The sequence below is a fragment of the Paroedura picta genome, chromosome 16 (genome assembly GCF_049243985.1).
Source record: "Paroedura picta isolate Pp20150507F chromosome 16, Ppicta_v3.0, whole genome shotgun sequence".
Lineage (NCBI taxonomy): Eukaryota > Metazoa > Chordata > Lepidosauria > Squamata > Gekkonidae > Paroedura > Paroedura picta.
Window position 1 is genome coordinate 27,829,736 of NC_135384.1, and position 27,197 is coordinate 27,856,932.

Here is a 27,197-nt window from a genome sequence, read left to right on the forward strand (position 1 = left end):
AAGAGGGGGTAAGTCTCGCGCGGCCTGGTGGCTCCGGAATGGCGGCTGCGGCGGCGTAGCTCGCGCGGGGCCGACTCCGCCAGCGGCTTGACCCCCCCCCCCATGAGGGAGAGTGGAGGGGGGCGGCCGGCCCCTTCCCCTCCTCGCCCTCCTGAGGGATGAAGGCGGCGCAGGGGGGAGCCGAGGGTGAGTGGGGGGAGGGGGTCTCCTTTTCTGGGTTGAAAAGGGATATGGGGGGGGGGGAGGATTAGCTACCTAGAGTCACGGGTGGCACAACTGTGGCTTTCCAGGGGTCCTTGGACTACAACTCCCATGATCCCCTGCCAGTTGTACTCCATGAACACCTGGAGAGCCAGTTTGACCTCGAGCAAGGTATGCTGCAATAGGGGCCATTCTCCAAAGCAACCATTTTCTCCAGGGGGGTGGATTTTGGTCATCTGGAGACCAACTGTGATAGCAGGAGATCTCCAGGTGCCACTTGGAGATTGAGAAACCAGTTATTTATTTATTTATTTTAGAACAGGGGTAGTCAAAGTGCGGCCCTCCAGGTGTCCCTCCAGGTGTCCGTGGACTACTATTTGCTGGCAGGGGCTCATGGGAATTGTAGTCCGTGGACATCTGGAGGGCCGCAGTTTGACTACCCATGTTTTAGAAGATTTTTATACCACCCTTCCATCTGGCTCTGGGTGGTTTTACATATAAATGTGAAAAATAAATAAGTATAACATCATGGGGTAATTACACAGAATATTGCAACAAATATAACAGTCATAAAATATCAACCAGAAGAATATTTAAAACAGGAACAGGAAACAGCTTTGGGTTGGTCAGAGTCTTCAGTCAAGGGAGGGAAAGTGGCTGTTTTGGGGCTGGTTGACCTCAAGCAAACGCCTGGTGGAGGAGCTCCCTTTTGCAAGGCCTGCGAAATTAATTAAGTCTATTTCTGTACCACCCTCCGATAAGGCTCAGGGCGGTTTACATAAAACATAGGGATATACATTGCAGTCATTATAACAATCACCACAACGGTGAGAACCAAAATTGAGTAACAATATTATAACAACAATTATTGCTGAGATGGTGGAATTACACACACACTCCTTATATTTACATACAAATAATTTTGCTACTTCTTTCAAACTTTTCAAGCTGTGTTAGAGATCTTGCCCAGAAATACTAATCCAGTGTTTAGCTATAAGAGACTATTGTGTGTATTTAAGCAGGCCTCATTGCTGCTTATATGAATCTAACATGATCTCTTGAACATGCCCCAGATCTTCAACAGTGTGTGGCTGTCCCACATTAGACTCATGTCTAAATCAGGGTGCCATTGGTTCCCTAAAAATAGAAAGCTTGAATGCCATTGCTCTAAGATAGCCTTGGAAGCAAGGCCATGAAAGCTTGGGAGCCTGTCTGCCTACACACAACTTTTAGTCATTTGAATTTGTAATTCTCATTGCCCAGTCTGCTTTTTTCATAAGTCTCTGAAATAATGGGTCTTAAAAGTGATGGCACTAAGATGCAGTCAGATAGCACAAAAGCTTTTGTTAATTTCAGCTTGTGAATCTGCCCTTTTGTAAATTGTCAGCGTGCATGGTGCCATATCAGTCTCGTGTGTTTAAAAAGTTCTAACTGTATAAACCATCACAGCAAGTGCACCAGTCCCCATACGTGAGTGGGGGAAATAGCAATTCAGGGCCAGCCATGCTATAAGAGTTATAGATGTAGGTCCAAGTACCTAGCCCTTGAGAAGGAGGCAGAGGAAAAATTATTGGGAAAGGGAAATTACGTGTGGTAGAGAGCAAACTGGTCTATACAGATAAGACAGGAAGTAGTAAATCTAGGCAAGAAGACACTTCTATTGGTGTTCTGAGGTATACTACCCTTCCTCAATGTCTCCCCAAATTTAAGGCTGCTTTAAGCTTCTCCATTTTTAGAACGACGGGCTTTGCATCTCTAAACTGGAAGCAGTGCTGAGACTAAATAAGACAAAACAGGTCTTGTTGGCTCCATTCATTTCCGTGGTGTTGCTCAAATAATTATTATTGTCTTATGGACTTATTAAGATCTGATACAGTAGGTAGTTTTGACCATTGTTGTAATACAGATATATTTGTAGATATATGGGGTCAATTAACACATATTAGTATGACTGTTTTAGGACATTATGGAGGAAGGCAGTCAGGGACTTTGTTTCTCACAGTTGAAGGGTATGATTTGTTTGACCTGTGTTTTTTCCTCGCAGAATTGGAGAAACGGAATAAGATGAGTTCCCTTTTAGAAAGGCTTCATGTCAAGTTTAATCCGAACAGCAGACCATGGACAGAAACCATGAAGCTCGTCCGGCAAGTCATGGTGAGCAAGTTTTGTGTAGCAGTGTTGGACAAACATCCCTTAAGAACATTCTTTTGCAGCAGCGGTATTCAGAATCCATCCCCCCCCCCTTTCTAGGAACACTGTCCATAGCAGCTTGTTGGTTTGCACCCTTTGTATCTGTTGGGCTGCAAGGAAAGAGATTAGAATAACGTCTCTTCCAAGGAAGCGGCTTGGAGCTCTGAGGTTCTCTGATGCAAGGACTGGTCAGGGTGAAAGTCACTTATAGTCTGAAAGTCTCCTTAAATTAAAATTCTCTTTAAATTACAATCCTTGTCGGTTTCTGTCATTCCATTGGGAATTTTGTTATTAGATTGAGCTTTCTTATTCAGGGTTTTGTGAAACCCTGGGGTTTCTTGACAGCCCTGGAAGGGTTTCCTGAATGGGTGGGAGTTAATTAATTTTTAATATATTTTTGAAATGTGTTAACCATTTATTGGGTCATATGACCATGTACGGTCATGTTGACTCCCTCCCCCCATGGCCAGTGATGGTCCTGGAGGAAAGGGGAGGTGCCCCAGATAGGTGTGTACACAGCTGTTTCCCAAGCGTATTCTGCATGATCATGCCACTTATGGGGTTTCTAGAAGCCTGAAGAATGTTTCAGGGGTTTCTGAACAGTAAAAAAAAAGTTGAGAAAAGCTGGGTAAGATTGTCAGAATAGGATCTGCAGGGCCCAGCTTCAAATCTCTACCATGAACAATTGCTGGGTGACCTTAGGCCATCGTGATCTCTTAGCCTAATCTAGCTCACAGGTTTGTTGTGAGGATTATAATGGAGGATTAGGGGAAATTGATGCTGCCCTGGACTCCCACTGAGGAGAAAGGGGGGGTACAATTCAAGTGAATAGTGTATAAATAGGGCGGGGGGAGGTCTCTGTTTACTCTGCCCTGTGGAGGTCAGGAGCAAGGACAAGTAACTCAAAGGTTCTGGGGATATAGCTCAGTTTTGTGATCACCTTTCTATCATGTTTTCACTGGATGTGGCATCAGCATTTTCCCCTTCACTTTCCTTTAACACAGGAAAAGCGAATTGTCATGAATTCAGGAGGGCACCAGCATCTTGTCAGCTGCTTGGAAACTTTGCAGAAGGCCTTAAAAGGTTGGTAGCATTTTTTAAACCTTCCCGTTCTACAGTCCTGCTTTATTTTAATTTTTTAACACTTGAATATAAGTATTCTGCACCTTCTGCGGAATGTTGGAAGTGTGGAAGCCTTTCCAGCCACCTTGGGTAGGATGTTCTGCAATTGTGGGAGTGTCATGGTTAAGAGTGACAACTTCGAATCTGAAGTGAGAACACAAGCCTAAGCCAATCAACACTGAAACAGGAAGTGAGATCACAAACTTCAGTGAATCAAAATTGAGTCAGGAAGTGAGTTTACAAGTCTCAGCCAATCAACACTGAGTCAGGAAGTAAGATAACAGGTCTCGTCCAATCAGCACTGAAACAGGAAGTGGGACCACAAGCCTCAGCCAATCAATACTGAGACAGGAAGTGAGATCACAAACTTCAGCCAATCAACATTAAGTCAGGAAGTGAGCCCACAAGCCCTAGCCAATCATCACAGAGTCAGGAAGTAAGATCACAATCCACACCCAATCAGCACTGAGACAGGAAGCGAGATAACAATTCTTACCCAATGATCACTGAGTCAGGAAGTGAGGCCACAGGCTTCAGCCAATCAACGCAGAGTCAGGAAGTAAGATAACAGGTCTCACCCAATCAGCACTGAGAAAGGAAGTGAGATCACAAACTTCAGCCAATCAACATTGAGTCAGGAAGTGAGCCCACAGGGTTCAGCCAATCAACACAGAGTCAGGAAGTAATATCACAATCCTCACCCAATCAGCACTGAGTCAGGAAGTAAGCCCACAGGATTCAGCCAATCAACATTGAGTCAGGAAGTGAGCCCACAGGCTTCAGCCAATCAACATTGATTCAGGAATTGAGCCCACAGGCTTCAGCCAATTAACAGAGTCAGGAAGTGAGCCCACAAGCTTCAACCAATCAACACAGACTCAGGAAGTGAGATCACAAACTGCAGCCAATCAACATTGAGTCAGGAAGTGAGCCCACAGGCTTCAGCCAATCAACATTGAGTCAGGAAGTGAGCCCATAAGCTTCAGCCAATCAATGCAGAGTCAGGAAGTGAGATCACAAACTTCAACCAATCAACAGAGAGTCAGGAATTGAGCCCACAGGCTTCAGCCAATCAACATTGAGTCAGGAAGTGAGCCCACAGGCTTCAGCCAATCAACTTTGAGTCAGGAAGTGAGCCCATAAGCTTCAGCCAATCAACATGAAGTGAAATCACAAACTTCAGCCAATCATTATTGAGTCAGGAAGTAAGATAACAGTTCTCACCCAATCAGCACTGAGACAGGAAGTGAGATCACAAAGTTCAGCCAATCAACATTGAGTCAGGAAGTGAGATCACAAACTTCAGTGAATCAACACAGAGTCAAGAAGTAAGAACACAATCCTCACCCAATCAGCACTGAGACAGGAGGTGAGATCACAAACTTCAACCAATCAGCACTGAGACAAGAAGTTAGCCCACAGGCTTCAGCCAATCAACAGAGAGTCAAAAAGTGAGCCCACAAGCTTCAGCGAATCAGCGCAGAGACAGGAAGTGAGATCACAAGTCACAGACAATCAACACTGAGTCAGGAAGTAAGATAACAGGTCTAACCCAACGAGCACTGAGAAAGGAAATGAGATCACAAACTTCAGCCAATTAACATTGAGTCAGGAAGTGAGCCCACAGGCTTCAGCCAGTCAACAGAGAGTCAGGAAGTAAGATCACAATCCTCACCCAAACAGCACTGAGACAGGAAGTGAGCCCACAAGCCTCAGCCAATCAACACAGAGTCAGGAATTAAGATCACAATCCTCACCCAGTCAGTACTGAGACAGGAAGTGAGACCACAAACCTCAGCCAAGCGTACTGAATTCATAACGAGTTCATCAGCTATCTCGGTACCTGCAGTTTGGGAAGAAGCTTCTCTAGATAGTAAGGGCATGTGGACGCTACAAGATTACCAGTTGTCTGTCCTCTAATAACTTCCCGCTGGGTATGGTTAAGAGCAGCAGTTTCTAATCTGACGCCCTGGGTTTGATTCTCCACTCCCCCACTGGCAGCCTGCTGGGTGTTTTTGGGCTCGCCACAGCACTGATAAAGCTGTTTTGTTCAAGCAGGAAAATCAGGGTTCTCTCAGCTTCATCTCCCTCACAGGGTGTCTGTTGTGGGGAGAGGAAAGGGAAGGCGAATGTAAGCCCCTGGGTAGAGAAAAGCGGCATACAAGAACCAGCTCTTCTTTTTCAATTGCAAAACACTGAACCCTTATGAAAGCTATAGGGTGCATCTATAGAGTGAACTGTAGGAGAATATTCAAGGACAGAAGCTGTAGGGAAGTAAGCCAGGAGCAGAGTGAAAGCTCTGGGCATGTTGCCAGTATGCCGTTCACATCAGAAGCATCTCTCAGCCCTTTCAGCATGGTGAACTGCCAGGATCGCCTCTAGCTGGTGTGTGTCCCCCGCTCAGTCACAAAAAGTGGAATGATATGGACCCCAAGGTTGGCTGATGGAATGCATTTCTAGGTTTTTAGCCTGCACTTTTCCCGGAGCGGCCGGGCAAGTAAGCATTGGAGTAAATGGTAAATGTCAGCACTTTGGAATAGGCAGCATCAGTGCAAAGCAAACGCATTCCTCCCCATAAAGTGAAGATGAACAAAAAGGGTTTGGCCCGCCTAAGCCTCATGCGATCCTCTCCATGGCAGCCTTTTAAATAGTTGAAGATGGTGATCAGATCCCCTCTCAGTCGCCTCCTCTCCAGGCTAAACAGACCAAGCTAACGGGTTTTAAAGGCCTGTAGTAACCCATGATTGCAACAGCACTGCAATGTACAGTGTTCAGGTTCCATTTGCTTCTACATAAACCTGCTTGACATGGGACCGGATAGGTTCTTGAATCTAAACCATCCCTGGCCTTTCCTTTCTAGTGACATCCCTGCCTGCCATGACGGATCGCTTGGAGTCCATTGCTCGACAGAACGGGTGAGTCTCTGAGCCAACTGAGGAGAGCTGGCTATAAAAATGAAATTTATTATGATGATTAGTATTCTGTCACTCTCTTTCAAAAGGCTTCTGCCAGGCATTTTAGCCTGGGTGCTGCTTCCATGTGAGTTTCACCTTCAGTCTAACTGCCCAGAATTGACTGTCTTGCTAAGGACTTTGTGGTTCCCTTTGTTTCCTTGCAAGTATGTGGCTTGCTTAAGTTGCTTTCATTCCTCAGAACCACCGTAGTTGGCTTGTGTGTTTGATCCCCCAAGGGATTAACAGTCACCTTCCTCCACCATATATAAGCCAACCTACATGTGTCTTCCTTGAGGTGCTGGGCATTGCCCGGCATGACTGAGTGTTTTGCTTTTGTGTTTCTTTTCCTCCTCCTGAAGCCTCGGATCGCACCTTAACCCCAACGGCACCGAGTGTTACATAACTTCGGACATGTTCTACGTAGAAGTGCACCTGGATCCTGCAGGGCAGCTGTGTGATGTCAAGGTGGCCCATCATGGCGAGCAGCCCGTGGTACGTAGAGTCACATCCAGCTGCCTCCGTCTCCTATTCTGTGGGAAGGATGTGTGTTGGGCCTGTCTTATTCAAAAGGTCACGGGAGTTCAAAACAAGGCATCTTTAAATCCAGCCCCGTTGTTCATATACCTTTATTCTTACTTCCACGGCTAGCTGCTCCATAGCTGAAGCCGTTATTTCAACCAATTCCTTTCCCTCTTCCTTAGCCCTGCCCTTTAGGAGAGGTTGCTGGCTTTTCCAGTTTTTGCTCCTTCCTAGTTAATGACTCCCCCCCCCCCCAGCACTCAAGCGAGTGGCAGTTTGCCAACCAGGTAGTATCCATCTGTCACTTTATGTGGAGCGTCCCTCACCTTTTTGTTTGTGCGTAACTTGTTGTTTACTGCTTACCTTGGCACAGGATGCTCCCATCAGTTTTGCTTTGAATCCTACATCTGTCATTTCCCAGTTAGTACCTGGAGTTTGTCATAGGGCCAAACTGAAGCTTGCAGCCATTCTGGATGGCTTTGTGAGGGACTGAAGCTTTGTTGGTGGAGCGTACTGTCCAAGAATGGAGAAAGTCTGCTAGAAATAGTAGGCAGCTCCCTGTTCAGGGCATTACACAAATTACTCAGGGGTAAATTGGGAGCCTCTATATGGGGGAGAGGATACAGTCTCATTTGTTGGCAGCATAAACTTTATGCAGGTGATAGTAGCTGATAGTCACATCCGCTTCCGTTGCTCCTGAGACACACACGCTGTTTGTTTCTTTTTCTTTTCAGAGCTGCCCAGAGCTGGTGCAGCACCTCAGGTGAGTGCTGTCTGCCTTTCATTGCTCGCAAGATTAGTTGTCCTTGCACTGAGTCACAATTACGTTGCGTAGTTACACTTTTTCAACATGGGTCACCGCTCGGTCTTGTGCTGTAAGCCCTCCCACGTCTTTTATTTTTAGATACAATATTTGGGTTTGTTTGTTTTTAATCTCTCAAAATTTGGGATTCTCTAGAATTCTGGACTCAGAAGTGCTCAGCTGTTGTACCTTGTGCAAAGAGTGGGTGGAAAAAATTTCAGTGATGAAATCTGCATGCACCCTTTCTTTCCTCCAATAAGAAAGGCAATCATGAGAAGTTCACGCTTGTGCTTCTTGTGACATTAGAAAGGGATTCTCTCCCCTGTCCCAAATAATTGTGTGAGAGAGAGGATAGCCATTTGGGGGGGAAGGGGGGGTTCTATCAGTCAGGGGCCAAGAAGGTCCCTTGCACTGAAGGACTGTGGGTCCGATCTGGCAGGATATAAGACTTGGGAGGGCATTTGGCTGTTGGTAGGCAACCTTGGCCATCACCGGTGAGAGGAAGGAGACCAAAAGAGAGTTTTGGGGAAAGGAGCACCCATTCTTGTGAGCCTTGAGAAGTTGTGACAGAGCATCACAATGAGGAATACGCCAGAAGCTGTGATATTAAGACTTGAGTAGATCTAAATATTAGGGTCTTTAGCATGTATGATTTCCCCCAGATTCTTTTGATGTGATGTGTTCTTTTTTTTTCTCCCTCCTAGTGAGAGAAACTTTGATGAATTTTCTAAGCATCTGAAGGGCCTGGTCAATCTGTATAAATTGCCCGGTGACAAGTAAGCACTTCATGACGCGATATTCTGTTTTGTTGTAAAGCAAAGTATACTGTGCATAGATTCATGGTATTGCAGGTATCGATTAATATAGACTTGCATGAAAAGCCTGCATTTTCCTTTTCTTTACAACCTGTGCCACCTTCTTCTCTTTCCTGCATTACCTGGCCAGTCTCTACCTGAAACAGCATTTTCAACTGAGGTTCAGAACTGTTCCCAACTCAGAAAAGAGCACTGAATAAAACTAGGGGGAAAAAAAACCTATATTTCTTCGGGTATAGCTTGTTCCTGTGTTTTGGAGGCAGAGATGTGAAAGCCCAGGGGGGGAAAAAATGGAACAGTGTGCGGGGAGGGGGGTCTACTTTTTGTTTCTTATCCCCCAGGGTTTCCCCTCCACCCGATCTTTTGACAGTTCAGCAAGTCTCGGGAGAAAAAAACTCCTTTGAAATATTATACTAATAGGTCCGGTAGACTCGGAGGCATTTTCATGTATATGCTCTTTCTGTATTATTTTTCAGGGGGGCATTATCTTTTTTTCTTTGTCATTTCAGCAAACTCAAAACTAAAATGTACCTGGCTCTTCAGTCCTTGGAGCTGGACCTCTCAAAGATGGCGGGGATGTACTGGTAAGAGTTGTTTTCCGCCACCTGCTTAGCATTTACCTGTGAACTACAACAGCCTTGAGGAGAAGATGGTGCATGGGGCCCAGTGGGAGGCCAGATGCAAATGACACCTGAGCCGTGGATCTACTGGATAGCCTTTGTCAAGCTGCCGTGTGTTTTGTTTTATTTACCTTGTTCCAAGTTTGCCTTCCTCACTACAACATAATGGATTACACACACCCTCAATGTAATCGACAGGACCGTAGTCTCAAATCATGGCTGAACTGTTTGTCTCGTGTCAACAAAGTTGAGGGCTTTCTCAGTAGTGGCCCCTGACTGGTGGGGGGGGGGGGGGAATATCCCTACAGAAGGAAGGGAACCATATAAGGGGGAGACAAAAAAAACAGTCAAAATGTAGTGCCAAAATACAAAATATCAAATGTACTTCAACTGTACATTTGAAGATGTTAAAGTAACATTTTAAAACCCCATTGTAGAGGTTTTGCATATATAAGAACTCTGGTTTTGGTCTCTGTCTTAGTCCCTATACCCCCACCCCTCCCTGCCCGGTCTTCTGGAGCCAACGTTTCCAAATAGATGCATGTCTTGTAGGGCCTCCCTAGGTTACACTGGGCATGCAAGACTGTTCTTTTTTTGGGGGGACGGGGTGTCCTTTGGGTGATTGTGATCCACCAGGCAGCTGGCCTACTTCAGTTGAGTCTTTGCCATCCATGCGTCCTACCCTGCTTGACAGTGGATTGGTTTTAATGAGGATAGGTGTCCTAAATAATGGTGGCAGGCCATGGCAGAGGTCTGACTCAAATTCAGGTCTCCCAAAGGTTTCTGCCGCAACCGTCCGGTGCTATGACATTGTGGCCACAGACTCTGACTCTCCAGCTGTGTCTTGAAGGGGCGAATAAGCCTATTGCAGAGGCAGGGCGATGGGTCTCTGCAGCTGTGTCTATTTTGCAGGCAAGCCACCAACGCCAGCCCTTTGGACAAGATTTTGCATGGCACTGTGGGTTATCTCACCCCGAGGAGTGGCGGTAAGTGAGTTCCTTGCTGTTTGGATGTCACGGGCATGAGCAGAGTGTCCATTGTAATATGATGCACTTAACTGGTGCTCCCCGCTGGTTTCCTGACCTGTCCTTTAAGACAGGGGTAGTCAACGTGTGGTCCTCCAGATGTCCATGGACTACAATTCCCATGAGCCCCTGCCAGCGTTAGCTGGCAGGGGCTCATGGGAATTGTAGTCCATGGACATCTGGAGGACCACACGTTGACTACCCCTGCTTTAAGATATATGGTTGTGCTGGGGGGGGGGAAGGTAATTAGTGAAATGGTTCATGCTTGATTGCTTAATATCATTAGGAAGGACCATCTAGTCCAGCCTTTTTCAACCTTTTGACTGTGGAGGAGCCCCTGAAATAATTTTGCGGACTACAAGGAGCCCCGGAAGTGATGTCAGCTGGCCACACCCCCAGAAGTGACATTACTACCCACACCCTTAGACCTCCTTTTGCTCCCTCTCCCCGCCTTTACTACTACCGTGGTGGCTTTGCCTTCTGTAGGCTGGAAGGAAGGAGAGGATCTGAAAATTCAGCCCAAACCACCCCTGGGCCATGACACTTCAGAACTCCCATGGACCTCCTTCAGAGCTCCTGGGGACCCCTGGCTGGGAATTCCTGGTCTAGTCAAAACCCATCTGCGTAACATCCACCCCCCCTGGATCAACCTGTGTCATTCAGGGCACGTAAGCAGACACATAAAAAATGTTTGAAATGAATAATGCCCCTGAGAAAACTCTTAGCAGGCTAAATGGTTGGAATTAATTTATTCTGAAACGTTCACATCAAATTGGTTTTTACATTGAGTTTTAATATTTTATGGAATGTAAATATGTTGTAATCTGCCCTGAGTCACCCGAGACACGGCAGAGCAGCAATTGAATCATTAAAATCAATAAATAGTTTGCTTCCGAATACCCATGTGATAAATGACATGTGCATCATCTGGTCAATGTCCTTTCCAGGTACTTAAAGTACCCAAATAGAACAATGGCTTGGCTTGGCTAAGGGAAACCCAGGTTCAGATGTTCAGTTAAGACATTGAGTAGATGACTTAACTGTCTTGCTGCCAAACCTTCCTCCCTCTCAGGGTTGTTGTAAGGACAAGAAGAACACTGCTTCTTGACTTGTACCAAAATACTGCCTTGCGTGCCCTCCCTGAGAGAAGGGCATGATGTGGAAGTGTCAAAGGATCTGCAGACCTGCTTTCTGACCTATGAAGCCCCAAGTGAGGGGAAATGACCCCTTTGCCTGAATGGCTTCTAACATTTAATTGTTTCGCCAAGGTGTCTTGCAAAGGAGAAAGTTAACGGGGCAAGCAGAATATCTTAGCTAAGGCATGATCTGTTCCAATTACACAAGCAATAGAAGCGCAAGGTTTGGGAAGCGGTGGGATTTCACCCACTGGGGAGCACAGAAACTTCGCGAAGCTTTATATTACCTCTCCCAGTTCATTAAGGCCAAGTCTGGAAGCTTTGGTCCTGCCCCTCCCCAGTCCTCTGATGTCCTTCCTTTCCTTAACAACCTCTCATCCTCCAGGTCACCTGATGAATCTGAAGTATTACATTTCCCCCTATGATTTGATTGAAGAAGGCACCGGTGCGCCTGTCGTGCTCACTGAGAACAATGGTATGTTCTTCATGCAGGCCAATTCCCATCCTTTCGTGCCTCTAAAAGAAGCCTTACATTGTGTTTGGAAGCGTCTTGCCTCACTGGCAGTAGCGCTGCATGCACTTCCTGGATGCAGAGAATTCAGATCACTATAATAAATAAGCCATGAACAGTTTGTGAGACGCAGGTTGCCGGTACGAAGCATCGCCTTGTAATTCCACCAGCTATTCCTCTTGATAGTTTCTACTGGAGTTTCGACAGAGAGACCGGGAAGATCATGTAGCCCAGGGGTAGGCAGCGCCAAACGACAGCAACGCCACCAGTGAAGATGTTGGCAAATGGAATGAGAGCTGGGGCAAGGGTGGTACTTTGCTGGGCACACCAAGAGCAAGTTGAGGCGTAGTGGTGCAGACCAAAGTCTCTCCTGGTGCCCAACTGGCCATGGGTCAAGGAGGCAAGCAGTGGCAGGCTTCAGTTTAGCCCGTTACTTTCTCTCGTGCTGGTCTGGAGGTGCTGCTGGCCCCTCAGGAGCTTGGGCTGAAATGACCAAAATGTTCTTGCACCCTCATTGGTTTGGCACAGGTGCATGGGCTTGCCTGCCCCCCGATCAAGCCCAAGTGCCTATTTTAAAGCTGCTTTTCCAGGCATCTGCTCTCAACATCTGTCTTGCGTATTAGCCCTTGTCCTTGTAGTTTCCAGCTTGCTTGTTGCAAAGAGTTTTGTCTTCTTTATTTACTACGTGTATAATCTTCTTTTCTCACTCAAGGCTCAAAGTGGATTTCACCGTGTAAAATATTATGGAGAGATGTCTAATAATCAGTGCACTAGGGCTAAGATTACAGAAGCCTGAATAAGCACTGTAAGGCATAGTGCACAGTGCGGATACTGTGCAGAAAAATGATATTACATTAGTAAAAAACGTTGCAGTGACAATGGTTTAAGCTGAGCAGAGAATAGACACAGTGTGCAGGCCCATTTCCTTGGTAAAGCAGCTTCCTGAACAATTCTCTTATAGTACCACCCTGTTCCCTTTATAGAAAGGCCCTCCTGAACTACTAATTGGTATTGGTTGCTGAACGGCAAAAGTGTGGGAGCTTCCTGACCTCAGGCAGGCTGTTCCACAAAGTTCGGGATCACAACAGAGGCAAATAGTGTGTTTGCAGGCGCGGTGTGTATTTTGTTGCTGTTAACTTGTTTGGGTGCTCCTGTTGTTCAAAGAACAAGGAAATCGCTTGTGGCGGGCCAGTCTTTCCCCTGCAGAGGGATTATTGATTTTGTTTAAACTGCAGCTACCTGAAAGGATCGCTCTTCTGTCTTTTCAGTTCCTCGACACCTGGGTATGAACGTGTGCGTTACGATCGAAGGAACCTTGACTATGAACAAGCTTCCAATTGCCCCTCTGATAATGGGGTCTCATCCTGTGGACAACAAAGGGTAAGCATGGGACAGAGAGGGTGGAGAAAGCGGTACTCTTCTCCCGTTCTCACAAGAAGTCACGGCCACGCAATAAAACTAACGAGCCGTTCGCAAAGAACAGATCCAAGGAAGTCCTTCTTCATCCAAAGTGGAATTAACGCATGGAATTCGTTGCTGCCAGAAGTGGTGGTGGCTAAAAGCACAGTTTCAAGAGAGAATTGGATAAGCATATAGAGCAGAGGTTTATCAGTGGCTGTTAAGCCACAAGTTGTAGACTGAGCATAGGGTCTGGGGCAGGGGTGCTCGGGATGGGGAGCAGCTGTGGGAGGGCCACTAGAGTCCTGGCCTTGCTGGTGGACCTCCTGATGGCATGTAGGGTTTGGCCACCGTGTGACACAGGGTGTTGGGCCAGCTGGGCTGTTGCCCTGATCCAACATGGCTTCTCTAATGTCCTTAAGCAGACATTCTGCCCATCAGCACTAGGACAATATTACTTTAGCAAAGAAGTCCATCAGCAATGGCCAATCCTTAGTTGTTTTCTTCCTAGGTTGTGCTCATGATATGATTGAAAGGAAGAAGTCAGCTAACTTGGTGGTAATCTGGGTTGCCAGTGTTTCCCTTGCAACAAGATAGTCATGGGCACACAACACACCAGGGTAGGGAACGAGGATAAAACACGGACTTCCCCACAAGTCGCCATCTGTATGAGTTTGTTGATTGGATCTCTACTTTCCACCCCACAGAGCATTTCAGCGCAGTTCAGGGTCATGTCTCCCTGCCCAAAGTAGCATTAACCGATCCGCTGTGTATAAGTTAACTTCCTCTGGCCAAAGGCCTGCAAAAATCGAAACATGATCAGAGCCTGCCTCAGGCTACAAGAGCACAATGCCGAAGCAGGCCTCCATCCCGAGGGAACTCCCAAAGCTACAGCCCTACCTCAGTAACAGAGATAATATGCAAAGGTCACTTTTTTATTCTCCCTTCCAGAACACCCTCCTTCTCCTCCGTCACCAGTGCCAACAGCGTCGATTTGCCCGCGTGCTTCTTCCTGAAGTTCCCACGGCCGATTCCGGTATCTAGGGCCTTCATTCAGAAACTGCAGAACTGCACAGGTCAGTCACCAATCAGCTCTTGGTTTGAAGAGGTTGAAGAGGGCAGCATCTGTTTGGTTTTGGATTCCTTGTGGGTTCCTTGCAGAGCCTTTCTGGAACTAAGGCTGGATAAGCCAGAGTAGGGCTGAGTACAGTTTATGGGGTTCAAGTCCCCCCACAGGTCATGCAAAATTAACCTCCAGTCTTAGAATGTATGATTAGATGCCCCCCTTTTTCCTGTACTTTGTAATACACTTTGAGTTTCAGTGAAAAAGTCAGATTGTACATAAGATAAATTAATTAATTCCCTTGGACCCTGATCGTGGTAGTAAAACAGATGTGCAAGACAAATAAACACGGGGAAAACACACAATTTACCTATTTTGCTGTGGGTGGAATACGTGGATTCCCGTGGCATGAAATTCTAAGTGACGCGTGTCTCTTTTGAAGTCACCATTCCTAGTTTAGTTGCTTCCAGAATTGAGATTTTGGGACAGGATAGCATTTTTGGCAGTGGGGCAATGAGGAGTCTCGGCAAGAACCTGCCTGTTTCCTGGGGCCACATAGTAGGACTATGCTGGGACCCAAGTTGATGACTTTGTAGATGGAACTTAGAGGTCCACGGGGTTGACTGGATTCTGTGTTCATCCGTGAAATCTCTGTCTCTTCTGAGCGGTTAGCATCAGTCCCGCAGGGCACCGAGCATCTCCCATCTGAGGAATCTCAGAATTGGGCTGAAAACTCTCGTGGTCCCCTTTTGCAAATTAGTTGTAGGTAACAGCCATCCATGGCTCCCGTGGCACCGTCTCTGAGCTTGAGCAGTCATGGTCTTTTTCTTTCCATTCCCAGGCATCCCATTGTTCGACACCCCCCCAACGTACGTTCCTTTATACGAGCTCATCACGCAGTTTGAGCTGTCCAAAGACGAGGAGCCCGGACCGCTGAACCACAATATGCGCTTCTATGCAGTATGTCACCGAATGGGTTCAGATGGATTTGGGGGTGGTGGGAAAATGCATCGGTACGAGGCAAGAAACATTGGCTGTGGTTTTTTTCAGCCATGATTGGATAGGTTTTGGCATTGGAAAGCTTGAGTTCTGCAAACTGAACTATCTAGATCAGGGGTAGTCAACCTGTGGTCCTCCAGATGTCCATGGGCTACAATTCCCATGAGCCCCTGCCAGCAAGCGCTGGCAGGGGCTCAAGGGAATTGTAGTCCATGGACATCTGGAGGACCACAGGTTGACTATCCCTGATCTAGAGTACTAGACTCTGATTGGTTCCTTTGTATCTGCAGGGTCCCTTCTGCTGTAGTTTATCCCGAGACTTCAACAAGAGTGGGCCAAATGTACTTACATCCATCTTCCATTGTGGGAGAGGGCTTGGATTGATCGATTTAGATAATTCTCACTTTGCTTTCTCCTCCATGGGAATCCAGAGTATCTCACAGTACTGTGCTCTCATCCATTTTATCCTCACAGTAACCCTGTGAGGTGGGCTAGGGAAGAATGTGTGGCTGGCCTGAGGTCGCCCAGCTGTATGGGCATTGCAGGTCACCCCTCCCAGTCTAGCACAACTTCCCCCATGCTGTTGGTTTAAATTATTTCAATGAAAGGGACACTTCTATATCCAAGAGGCCCCCACAGGTTGACGTTAAGCCTGATTGGCAAAAGAGTTAATTTCTGAATTTTTCTAGAGTCTTTATACCAGGCTTTTTCAACCAGGGTTTTGTGAAACCCTGGGGTTTCTTGATGGCCCTGGAAGGATTTCCTGAATGGGTGGGAGTGAATTAAGTTGGTTAAATGTTTACTGGGGGATATGACCATATAGTCATGTTGATCCACTTCATGCCAAAATGGCCAATACTGGGCTTGGAGGTGGTGGGATGAGGAGGGACCCTGGGTGGGCAAGTACACAGCTATGCTGGCCAGCCCAGCCTTATTCTACACAGTCGCACCACTTCTGGGGTTTCTTGAAGCCTGAAGAATGTTTCAGGGGTTTCTCGATGGTAAGAAAGTTGAGAAAAGCTGTCATACACATTGAAAAATATGTTTAGGCTATCTTCTGGGGGGTGAAATGATTAAGATGCCACAATCAGTACGTTTTCAAAGCATTACTGACCCAAGGATGAAGAGATCACAGAAAGGTATCTATTTTAATGCCACTGCCAGGTGATTTGGTTTTGTGCTAAGTCAAAGTAGTAGCCCAGGGTGCTTCTCAACCAAGTAGGGATAGTAAAAGCTTCAGGCAGTGGCCTCCACACCTTTGAGCCAAAGGATCCCTTTGGGATGCTGACGCAGGATGGTGGGTGCAACCCCAAAACAGCTGCCAGGGAGGTGGAACCATTCATAGTAATATGGTATTGTTTATGGTAATCGCTATGGTAATGTGTAAACATCCCTTCAAAATAAGATACAGACACGCCACAACAATAAACATAAGGAACATTTTATTTTCATGGAAATTTTAACTCATGACAATGACAAATCAATGGGAACCCTGAGCTTGTTTCTCTGCAACGAGATAGTCCCATCTGGGAGTGATGGGAGACAATGACACCCGAAGTGTGTTGTAAAGGGCCGGGGGGGGGATGAAGTAAAGGGCCAGGGGGGGGGAGAAGGCATCCTTTGCGGCCCACCTCCCAATTAGTCGACGGACCACATGTGGTCCGCGGCCCACAGGTTGGGGATCGCTAATTTAGAGCACCTTGTCCCTTATTCAGAAATGATGGCTTCGTTTACATACCCCAGCAGTACACGGCTTTGATAGCTTCCATCAAGACCAGAAACAACCAGGGGTCATTTGCCATTCCCTGCCTCTGAATAGCAACCATGAGCCCCCCCTTGGTGATCTCCCATCCCAGTCCTAACCAGGGCTGCCCGCTGCTTAGCTTCCAAAGTCTGATGAGGTTGGGCCCACCTGGGCCATCACAGTGGTGGGTTAACGTGAGCCAGTTTTTCCCTCCCTCTCAGGCTCTGCCAGGACAGCAGCACTGCTACTTCCTCAATAAAGACGCCCCCCTGCCAGACGGACGGAGCCTTCAGGGGACTCTGCTCACCAAAATCCCTTTCCACCACCCCAGCCGGGTGCCTCTCCTCCTGAACTTGATCAGGCACCAGGTGGCGTACAACACCCTGATAGGCAGCTGCGTCAAGCGGACGGTCTTGAAAGAAGGTGGGTGCTCTTCATGGCAAGCGTATTTCAAGGATGCTAGTCCTCATGATTGATGTCACAGTCTTGATGACGCTGACCTGATTGTCCTAGAGAATGGAGAGGGGAAGGAGATAAAACAAAGTGTTTTACAGGGGCAGCATCCATTACTTCTGCAGGAACTACAGTGGTGCCAAGGCCAATGCAAAACCTGTCTTGGCACCTTGTTCTGTTGCTCGGGAACAGATTGGCTCGGGTGTAAGCACAGCGCTAGGGAAGCAAAGGAAGCAGTCAGGGAGTCTTGGAGTTTGTCGCCGACCCAGGAAATTGGGGCTTTTTTAGTCAGATCCGTAAATCAAATAGCAAAAAGATTGTGTGCTCCAAGAATGTGTTTAAGAAGCAAAGATATGCCAGTGCTCATTTTAATTTTTAAATTTAATTTTGAGAGTTAAATTGTTTTCAACCGTTATTAATGCAACCTTATTGCATGCACATGCCTGTTACCTGCCCTGAACCAAACAGTAAGGGCAGGGTATAGCTATAAAATATTGTTATTATTTTTTATTATTATTATTCAGACGATGGGCAGATCCATGGGAAAGGGAAACCATTTTGCAAAATCTTCAGCGTCTTCATTCTGTCTCCCTGGGGGGTACAAGACATGTGCATCATTAAACTAAATTTTAAGACTGCTTTATGCCCTTCATTCTTTACAAGCGGGGTCTGAGGCCAACCTCTGAAGCTTTATCATTGATCTCCTTAGGGAGCTGGGTGCATGATGTCTTGGGGAGACACAAGCAGTTCTCTTATCAAATACTTCCCCCTCTTGATCCCAATTTTGTGTATCTTACCTGAGGTGCAGGGCAAAATCTGGGACTTGTCTTTTATATTTCTCTGAATTCAGCTTCAGGGCGAAGTGCCTACCTACAGGCTTAAAGGGCCGTCGCTTCCGGTCTGTGGGTGCACTTCCTGTTCCAACCAGGTCTCTTCTGTCTTTCCAGATTCCCCAGGGATCCTGCAGTTTGAGGTCTGTCCCCTGTCTGACTCATGCTTCAGCGTGTCGTTTCAGCATCCTGTGAATGACTCCTTAGTCTGTGGTGAGTTGGGGGGACAAGAGCAACCCGGGGTGTGTTCAGACAGGCGTTGGACCGAAACGGGCCTGCTGCAATCCCAGTTTTAACGCCCAGCTTCGATCCCGTTTTGTCTTCCAGTGGTCATGGACGTGCAAGATTCTGCCCACGTGAACTGTAAACTGTACAAGGGGCTCTCTGATGCGCTCATTTGCACAGACGACTTCATCGCAAAAGTTGTCCAAAGGTACGTCCCTGAGTCTTCCCCATCCAGAAATACACATTCAGATCTATAGCGCTGCAGCGAGTTCAGGCTTCACTTGTTTTCTTCTTGCTCCCCCTCCGTAAAAAAGTAATTTGGGTTGTGACCGGCTTTGGGAAGCCTCACTGGAGATCCTGCTTCCCCACCAATTCGTCCCTTGCCTTTGCGGACGGTGTGCCTTGTCTTAAAAGGCTCCTTCCAGCTGTGAGCCCTGAGAGATCAGCCTCTGTACTGAAAAAAAAAAGATTGCTCTGAGACTGCCTGGTGGTCCTGAGTGAGGAAAAGGCTCTGCTGTTTTTTCGCTGTTTTTTCGCTGTTTTCCCCTGGTGGTGCAAGGAGAAGTATCTCTTCCCTAGCAGCAATGCTCTGAACTAGCTTCCTAGTTATGGACCAGCAGTAGAATACCAAGTAGCCCTTTGGGGATTCTTCCTCCCATTATTTTTTAAAATGTGTATGTGGTTCAGGGTGGTGAACATCATATATAACACATTTCACAGTATCCAACATTTAAAACCCTCAAAATCAAGCAGCTGCCCACTCCAATTGGCTGCATCTCTCCCCTAGATATTCTTGGGAAGGCCTCAAGGGGTATTATGATGTTGTTATGATGGGGGACCTGTAGGAGAAAACATGTGAGCATTCGTTTCCTGTTTCGCTGTGTGTGTGTTTGACTGCAGCTGTCCAGTGTTTGTCTGATGCTAACCATGTGATGGATCAGGCTGGTTGGCTGGCATTAGAAAAAACCCAAACAGCCAATGCCAGTGTGGAAAAGAACTTAGTTTCTTTTTGCAGTGCTGCAGAAAGGCCAAGCTTGCAAGCAGTGCATCAGAAGCAGCGCCAATGATAATATTTTTTGTACATGGCTCAGAGGATGAAAGAGAGCCTACAAAATGCAGCTGGTCAATGCCAACTAAAGAATCTCATTGATGCATACGGTTAAGCCCAAATTTCATCACGAACTTCCATGGCAACCAGCTCCCCCCTTCCCTATCTCCCCCTCCCTTCTGCGAAGGGAATGTTGTTCCAACAACTTTAACTTTCAGCTCCCTGCTGTGGTACTTCGTAATTGTCCAGCCCAAATTATCATACACAGCTGTATGTACCAGGCTGACTAAAAACCTTGAGAAAGATAGAGGAGGGGTGATTCAGAGGTTCCCATCTCCCTGACTGGAGATATGTAAAAAGTCAAGGTAAAACGATACTTTCACAAATCCAGATAACATGTCCACCCCGAGAAAGAGACAAGCGCTCTTTGCACTTTCTGGATCGTGACCCATTGTGCACAGCTTGACCTATACTGGAGCCTTGTAGAACGTCACTTGTGGAATGGATTGAGAAACCCCAGAAGTTGTGTGATTGTGTAGAATGTGGTTGGGAAGTCCGGGACCCCTCCTTTTCCTACCCCCTTCAGGCCCATCATTTGCCAATTTGGGGGGTAGGTCAACATGACTGTATATGATCATATCACCTGATGAATGCTTAACAAATTTTTTAAAATATTATTAATTTTATTTATTTAGATTTCTATACCGCCCATTTCTTTGCAGCTCTGGGCGGTTTACACAGAACATTATAACTTACATGAAACATTATGTAGACTATAACATCAAAACCACTTTAAAAAACATCAAAAGATTACAAAACCACAATTATAATATAATAACAATTAACAATATATAATAACAATATAATAACAATCCCAGTATAAAAAAATTAATTCTCCCACCCATTTGGGAAACTCTCCCAGATCCGTCAAGGACAAAACCCTGGTTGAGAAAGCCTGCCTTACCCCATATTCACTCGAATAACTTCTGTTCTGCAAATCTGTAGTATGCCTCAATCCTATTCATAAAACAAAGAACTGAAGCAATGAGGGGAAGGAGGGAGCATCTCTAATAAGACGGTGTGTCCCTACTTCGTCCTAAGACTCTGTGAAGAGCAGAGGACACCTCCAGATTTCCCAGAATGCCACTGCCTTTTCTTCCTTTGTAGAAAGAAGACTAAAGGGTCATTTCATGTGTATTTGCTGAACATGATTCCCCTTGAGGAGGGGGAGGTCATCCAGAGGGTGTGGCTTATCCCACCAACCTTTCTGCCCACTTATGTCTTCCAGATGCATGTCCATTCCCGTGACCATGCGAGCCATCCGCAGGAAAGCCGAGACGATCCAAGCCGACACGCCGGCCTTGTCCCTCATTGCCGAGACTGTCGAAGACATGGTGAAGAAGAATTTGCCCCCGGCCAGCAGCCCCGGTTACGGCATGACGACCTGCAGCAACCCGATGAGTGGCACCACCACGCCCACCAGCACCTTCCCCGGAGGGCCCATCTCCACCCTCTTCAGCATGGGCATGGGCATCAAAGAGCGGCACGACTCCGTGGGCCACGGAGAGGATTTCAGCAAAGTGTCTCAGAACCCCATTCTCACAAGCTTGCTGCAGATCACGGGCAACGTGGGCTCCACCATCGGCTCCAGCCCCACGCCGCCTCACCACACCCCTCCCCCAGTGTCGTCCCCAGCAAGCAACACCAAGAACCACCCCATGCTCATGAACCTGCTGAAGGACAATCCGACCCAAGACTTCTCCACCCTCTACGGGAGCAGCCCGCTGGAGAGGCAGAACTCCTCCTCTGGCTCCCCGAGGATGGAAATGGGGCCCGGGGGCAACAAGCAAAAGAAGAAGAAGTCACGCCTCCCGGCGGACAAGCCCAAGCACCAGACGGAAGACGACTTCCAGCGAGAACTCTTCTCCATGGACGTGGATTCCCAGAACCCCATCTTTGACGTCAACATGACCGCTGATACCTTGGACACCCCCCATATCACTCCCGCCCCCAGCCAGTGCAGCACGCCACCCACAACCTATCCGCAGTCCTTGCCTCACGCCCAGCCCGGCATTCAGAGGATGGTCCGGCTCTCTAGTTCGGACAGCATCGGCGCCGACGTCACGGATATCCTCTCCGACATAGCGGAAGAAGCGTCCAAGCTGCCAAGCACCAGCGAAGACTGCCCTCCTGTTGGGACGCCGGTCAGGGACTCGTCCAGTTCCGGGCACTCCCAGAGCGCCCTCTTCGACCCAGACGTCTTCCAGTCGAACAACGGCGACAACCCCTACACCGACCCGGCCGACCTGATTGCCGACGCCACCGTCAGCCCAAACAGCGACTCTTCCAACCAGTTTTTCCCCGACGGAGTAGATTTCAACCCCGACCTCCTGAACAGCCAGAGCCAAAGCGGTTTTGGAGAGGAGTACTTTGACGATAGCAGCCAGAGCGGAGACGCCGACGACTTCAGGGGCTTTGCGCCGCAAACGATAAGTACTCTGGGGGTGCAAGTGCTGGGGGGAGATGGCGGGGAGAGTAAGTTCAAGTCGAGCAGCCAAGCGGACACGGTCGACTTTAGCATTATCACCGCTGCCAGCAAGGCGCTGGGAGCCTCTGATGTCATGGAGCATCATAGCGGAAGCCAGAGCCCCTTGTTGAGCACGGGGGAGTTGGGGAAGGAGAAACCGCAGAAGCGGGTCAAGGAGGGTAATGGATCCGGGAGTTCCTTAACAGGCCCGGGGCTGGATGGCAAGGGAGGAAAACGCAGCCGCACCCCATCCAGCGATGGGAAGAGTAAAGAAAAGGTCCAGAAGCGGAGGAAGGTGGAGCCAGAAGGCAAATCTCCTTCTCATAGTTCGTCCACTAGGCCTTTCACCCCACCAGCCAGCACGGGCGGCTCGAAATCTCCCGGAAGTTCGGGCAGGTCGCAGACTCCCCCCGGGGTGGCCACTCCTCCCATCCCCAAAATCACCATCCAGATTCCCAAGGGAACCGTGACTGTTGGCAAACCTTCCCACGGGCAGTACACAAGCAGTGGCTCGGTCTCCTCTTTGAGCAGCAAAAGTCACCACAGTCATTCCTCCTCCTCCTCTTCTTCCTCCTCGTCGTCATCGTCCTCGTCCTCGTCCTCCTCCTCCTCCTCGGCCTCGGGCAAAATAAAGAGCAGCAAGTCGGACGGTTCTTCCGGGTCCAAGATGAGCGGCAGCCTCTACTCGGGCCAAGGCGGCTCTGGATCAGGTCAGTCCAAAAGCTCCGCCCAGTCTGTGGGCAAGCCCGGGTCCTCCCCCATCACCAAACACGGCCTCAGCAGCGGCTCCGGAGGCACCAAGATCAAACCTCAAGGGAAGCCGTCATCGCTTATGAACCCTTCCATGAGTAAACCAAACATTTCTCCTTCTCATTCTAGACCCTCGGGCGGTTCTGACAAGCTGGCCTCTCCGATGAAACCCGTTCCAGGTACTCCCCCGTCGTCCAAAGCAAAGTCCCCCATTAGTTCCAGTTCTGGAGGCTCACACATGTCTGGCACTGGATCCAGCTCAAGCATGAAGTCCTCTTCGGGAATGGGGTCCTCCGGTTCCGTGTCCCAGAAGCCGCCCCCTTCTTCAAACTCCTCGGCCGCCTCCTCCGCTTCCTTCTCGTCGGGCAGCTCTTCCGCGTCCTCCTCTCAGAACCAGCACGGCAGTTCCAAAGGCAAGTCCCCAAGCCGGAACAAGAAGCCATCTTTGACGGCCGTCATCGACAAGCTGAAGCACGGGGTCGTCACCGGAGGCCCCGGCGGGGAAGACCCGACGGACGGCCAGGGGGTCCAAAGCTCCGGCTCCTCGAGCCACTCCGCGTCCTCCAAACACAACTTGTCCGGAGGCGAGTCGCAGGGGAAGCGGGAGCGCAGCGACAAAGAGAAATCCAAACTCTCCGTGTCGGGAGGCTCCTCCGACGCGTCCAAGAAGTCGTCGGACGGCAAGAACGTCGGGAGCACCGGCGTGGCGAAGATCATCATCAGCAAGCACGACGGCGGCTCTCCCAGCATCAAAGCCAAGGTGACCCTGCAGAAGCCCGGAGAAGGAGGCGGAGACGGCTTGCGGCCTCAGATGACGTCTTCCAAAAGCTACGGCTCGCCCTTGATCAGCGGCTCCACCCCGAAGCACGAACGCTGTTCTCCCAGCCACAGCAAATCCCCGGCCTACACGCCGCAAAACCTCGATAGCGAGAGTGAATCCGGGTCCTCCATCGCCGAGAAATCCTATCAGAACAGCCCCAGCTCCGACGACGGGATTAGGCCTCTTCCGGAATACAGCTCGGAAAAACACAAGAAGCACAAAAAGGAGAAGAAGAAAGTGAAGGATAAGGACCGGGACAGAGAAAGGGACAAAAAGAAAACTCACAGCCTGAAGCCGGAGAGTTGGTCCAAGGCCCCCGTCTCCTCCGAAACGTCTCTGTCTATGTCCGGCAGTGCCATTCCCGCCCCCGAGAGGCCGTCTCGGCCCAGCCCTGATTTTTTGCTTGGGGAGGAAGATGACGATCTGATGGATGTTGCCCTGATAAGAAATTAATCATATTTTTGCCGGGGTGGGGAGGGGGGGGTGTCATTTTGTTTCTTTAAGGGTATTTTTTTAAGCCTGGGCCATGTGGAGCACCCAAACGGGTTCTAAAGCGAACAGACAAGCAGAACATCCACGGATGGGAGTGTAGCTCACCAGAAATAGTTTTAAGCCCTTGGGAAATGTCATCACCATACATACACACACACAAAAGAGAGTTGCAGCTAGAGGAATGGTTGCTCTCTAGCACAACACAACTGAAATTCAGGCAAATGTTCGAAAGAACCTTTCTCTTGTTTATTTTTTTAAACAGTCGGGATCACATTTTTTTCTCCCTCACCACAACTTTTTAGGAATGTTTCCATTTTGGTGCCTCTTTTGTAGAGTTTTTAACAGCCGGCGTGGGCTTTGTTTTCCACATTCGGCAAAAGAGGAAGAAAAAAAACATTCTTAAAAAAAATAATTTAGGGCCCGACACCTGCTGGATTCCCCCCAGGGTGCTGACTGCCGTCTCCTGGACTCTGCGTGTTTAAAGGGTAGCACCATTTTATTTAGCCCTCACCCAAATTGTTAAGTATTTTGGCATCTCTGTGTTACTTACCTTTGAGGTAGTTTGATTCAACTCATTTCCATTGATCAGATGTGCTGCATAAGCCCTGCTGGCTTTCTTCTGCTTTATAATTGTATGATGTTGAGCAGGGGTGGCCAAACGGTAGCTCTCCAGATGTCCATTCCATGAGCCCCTGCTAGCTGGCATGTCCTTGGATGCTGGCAGGGGTTTGTGGGAATTGCAGTCCATGGACAACTGGAGAGCCACAGTTTGGCTCCCTCTGCCCCAGTGGATTAAGGATCTCCTTTGGAATTTACCTAGCTGTATTCCGCCTCAGGCCTTGAGTTAACACTCGGGTGGCTTCCAGTGCCACCTACAAAGTTCGGAGTGAATGGCCAGGGCCTCATTCTCCAGTGTTCTTCAGTGAGCTGTTATCACAAGAACAGGGTGGCTCCTTCCCCAGAGCGCCTTGATTACACGTGCCTCTTGAGTGTGGCAGTGAGCCCTGGGCAGTCTGGTACCTAACCAGGCAACCAAAGCTGTTTATTCCCATGCAGGTTAGTCTGGGATACACCTGACTCACTGCGCTTTCTCAGCAACTGAGAATCTCTCAGGTTTCAGGGATGCGGACACCAAGGCGCTGCCGGTTCTCTCCCGACTTGCCCTCCCACTTCCCATGTTTCAGATGTAGGGGAAATGTTCAGGATACGACTAGGTGCCCTACATCCTCTGGAATGCCAAATTGTGCTGTTGGATGCAAAGGCAGCCACATCTTGAAATAGAATTGCGCGTCTGGTCAGGCTATGGGGTTTGTGGCCTGCTAAATTTGCCACAGGGTGGTACTTTTTGGAGGGTGTGCTGTGTGTGCGGAAGAACTCTCTAAGCCGAAGGTGTCCACTTTTCAGGACCTCCGGAAAGCTCCACAGCTTCTGAGGAGTGTTTTCATGGCTGGGGACGTTTCATAGCTTCTCTCGCCCCTTGTCAAGAGTTGGTGTCCAGGATGAAGGCTGAGCTGCAAAGGGATCTAGCCGGTCCTTCAATTACAGGTAGTATCTAAAAATTGAAAAATAGGTATTGGCTCCTTGGTCCTGATCCTGCTACAGATTGTGGGGAGGATCAGACCAGTTCTGTGCCAAAGACTAATGAGCAAATAACTTCTAGCTCAGTTGCAGACGTCCACCTTTCAAAAAAGCTGCTGGGTGGGCTTAATAACTGCTGCTCTGCTGACCGGTTCTCTCGTGACGGAACCTTTATAAAGAGTTCTGTTCTCTCTCCTCCCCCAAGACCCTATTAGTACACAGGCGTTCTCCATGCTGCGCCCCTCTATTTCTCCTAATGGCCTGGGATGCAAAGTGTTTGTTCATGGCACCCACCAGGTTCCCTGTCAGTCTTAACAGAGCCCCGCCCCGTCCCCGATGGGTCCGCAATGCCAGACGGTTACCAGAAACTAGAGGTTAGAGACCTGCGTATGAAGAAGAGTTCTGTTGATTAGAAGTTGTGTGCACACACCAGTATCCAAGCACTCTTCTTTATTTCATATTCTCCTTTTTTAAAATTTATTTGCTGGTTCCCAATATTCAACATTGTTCAGTGTTAAGCCGTAAAAGTAAACAATAGATGACAGGAAAGAGCCTCGTACACTGGGGTGAAAACGTTAGTTCTTCCCTTAACCTGTAAATCAGGGGTAGTCAATCTGTGGTCCTCCAGATGTCCATGGACTACAATTCCCATGAGGGAATTGTAGTCTATGGACATCTGGAGGACTACAGGTTGACTACCCCTGCTGTAAATAATATGCCCTTCTCTCTCTTTCTTTCTCTCTCTCACCAATTGTATAGCTAACTGCTGTATCTGATGATTGAGCATGATATGAACTTTTACTTTTGGGGAAGTACTTCAAATGACATGTTGGTTTTACAAGCAAATAAATGTGTTTGGTTAAAAAAAACAAACAGAAGGGTTGGCTGAATTATTGAACGTAAACATCGTCTGCTTCTACCTTGGCGGAAGTTCTCATTGTCAAAATTGGGACCATAGAAATGTTGGCTTTTAAAACATGTGCAAGGCCGAAAATGGCCTCCTGGCATGATTGCGGTTGATTTTGGGGGGTAGCTGTGTTGGTCTGAAGCAACAGAGCAGCGTTTGAGTCCAGGCGCACCTGTCAGACCAACAACAGTTTAACTGTGGGAAGAAGCTTTGAGGTGCATGCAGATTTCTACTCTGTTAATTTAGCACCCACTGTGCCATAGAGGTCATACTGGTGACAGAAAGGACAAAGTCCCTTTCCCTCGATTCGTCTTGGGCTAGTGCTTCTGTGCACAAGATCCATAGTTGTCAGTGATCCCTTGCACAAGTTAATGCAGCTGCAAAAAACAGGCTTCCTTCCAAGTCAGCCTAGGCCTGTGGTGGCCAAACTGTGGCTCTCCAGATGTCCATGGACTACAATTCCCATGA

General features: G+C 48.2%; 1 protein-coding gene and 1 long non-coding RNA gene across 3 annotated transcripts in view; one reads left to right on the forward strand and one right to left on the reverse strand.

Moving 5' to 3' along the window:
* Positions 1-26,699, forward strand: MED1 (mediator complex subunit 1). Its single transcript, XM_077315196.1, has 17 exons — positions 1-186; positions 2,246-2,355; positions 3,396-3,474; positions 6,374-6,428; positions 6,827-6,959; positions 7,721-7,749; positions 8,493-8,564; positions 9,113-9,187; positions 10,136-10,209; positions 11,770-11,859; positions 13,164-13,275; positions 14,245-14,369; positions 15,198-15,316; positions 17,321-17,522; positions 18,500-18,595; positions 18,710-18,815; positions 20,944-26,699. Exons 1-17 carry the CDS (start codon positions 159-161, stop codon positions 24,203-24,205), a joined length of 4,767 nt encoding a protein of 1,588 aa, XP_077171311.1. The 5' UTR covers positions 1-158; the 3' UTR covers positions 24,206-26,699.
* The window catches only part of LOC143826412 (uncharacterized), a 13,523-nt gene continuing 3,787 nt past the window's right edge, over positions 17,462-27,197 (reverse strand). The window contains exons 3-4 of one of the 2 annotated variants that reach the window (XR_013227059.1): positions 18,350-19,056; positions 17,462-17,608 (exon numbers count right to left, since the gene is read on the reverse strand). This is a non-coding gene — a long non-coding RNA (uncharacterized LOC143826412). Of the gene's footprint in view, positions 17,609-18,349; positions 19,062-27,197 lie in introns of both variants that reach the window. The other variant, XR_013227058.1, reaches the window with a different exon arrangement.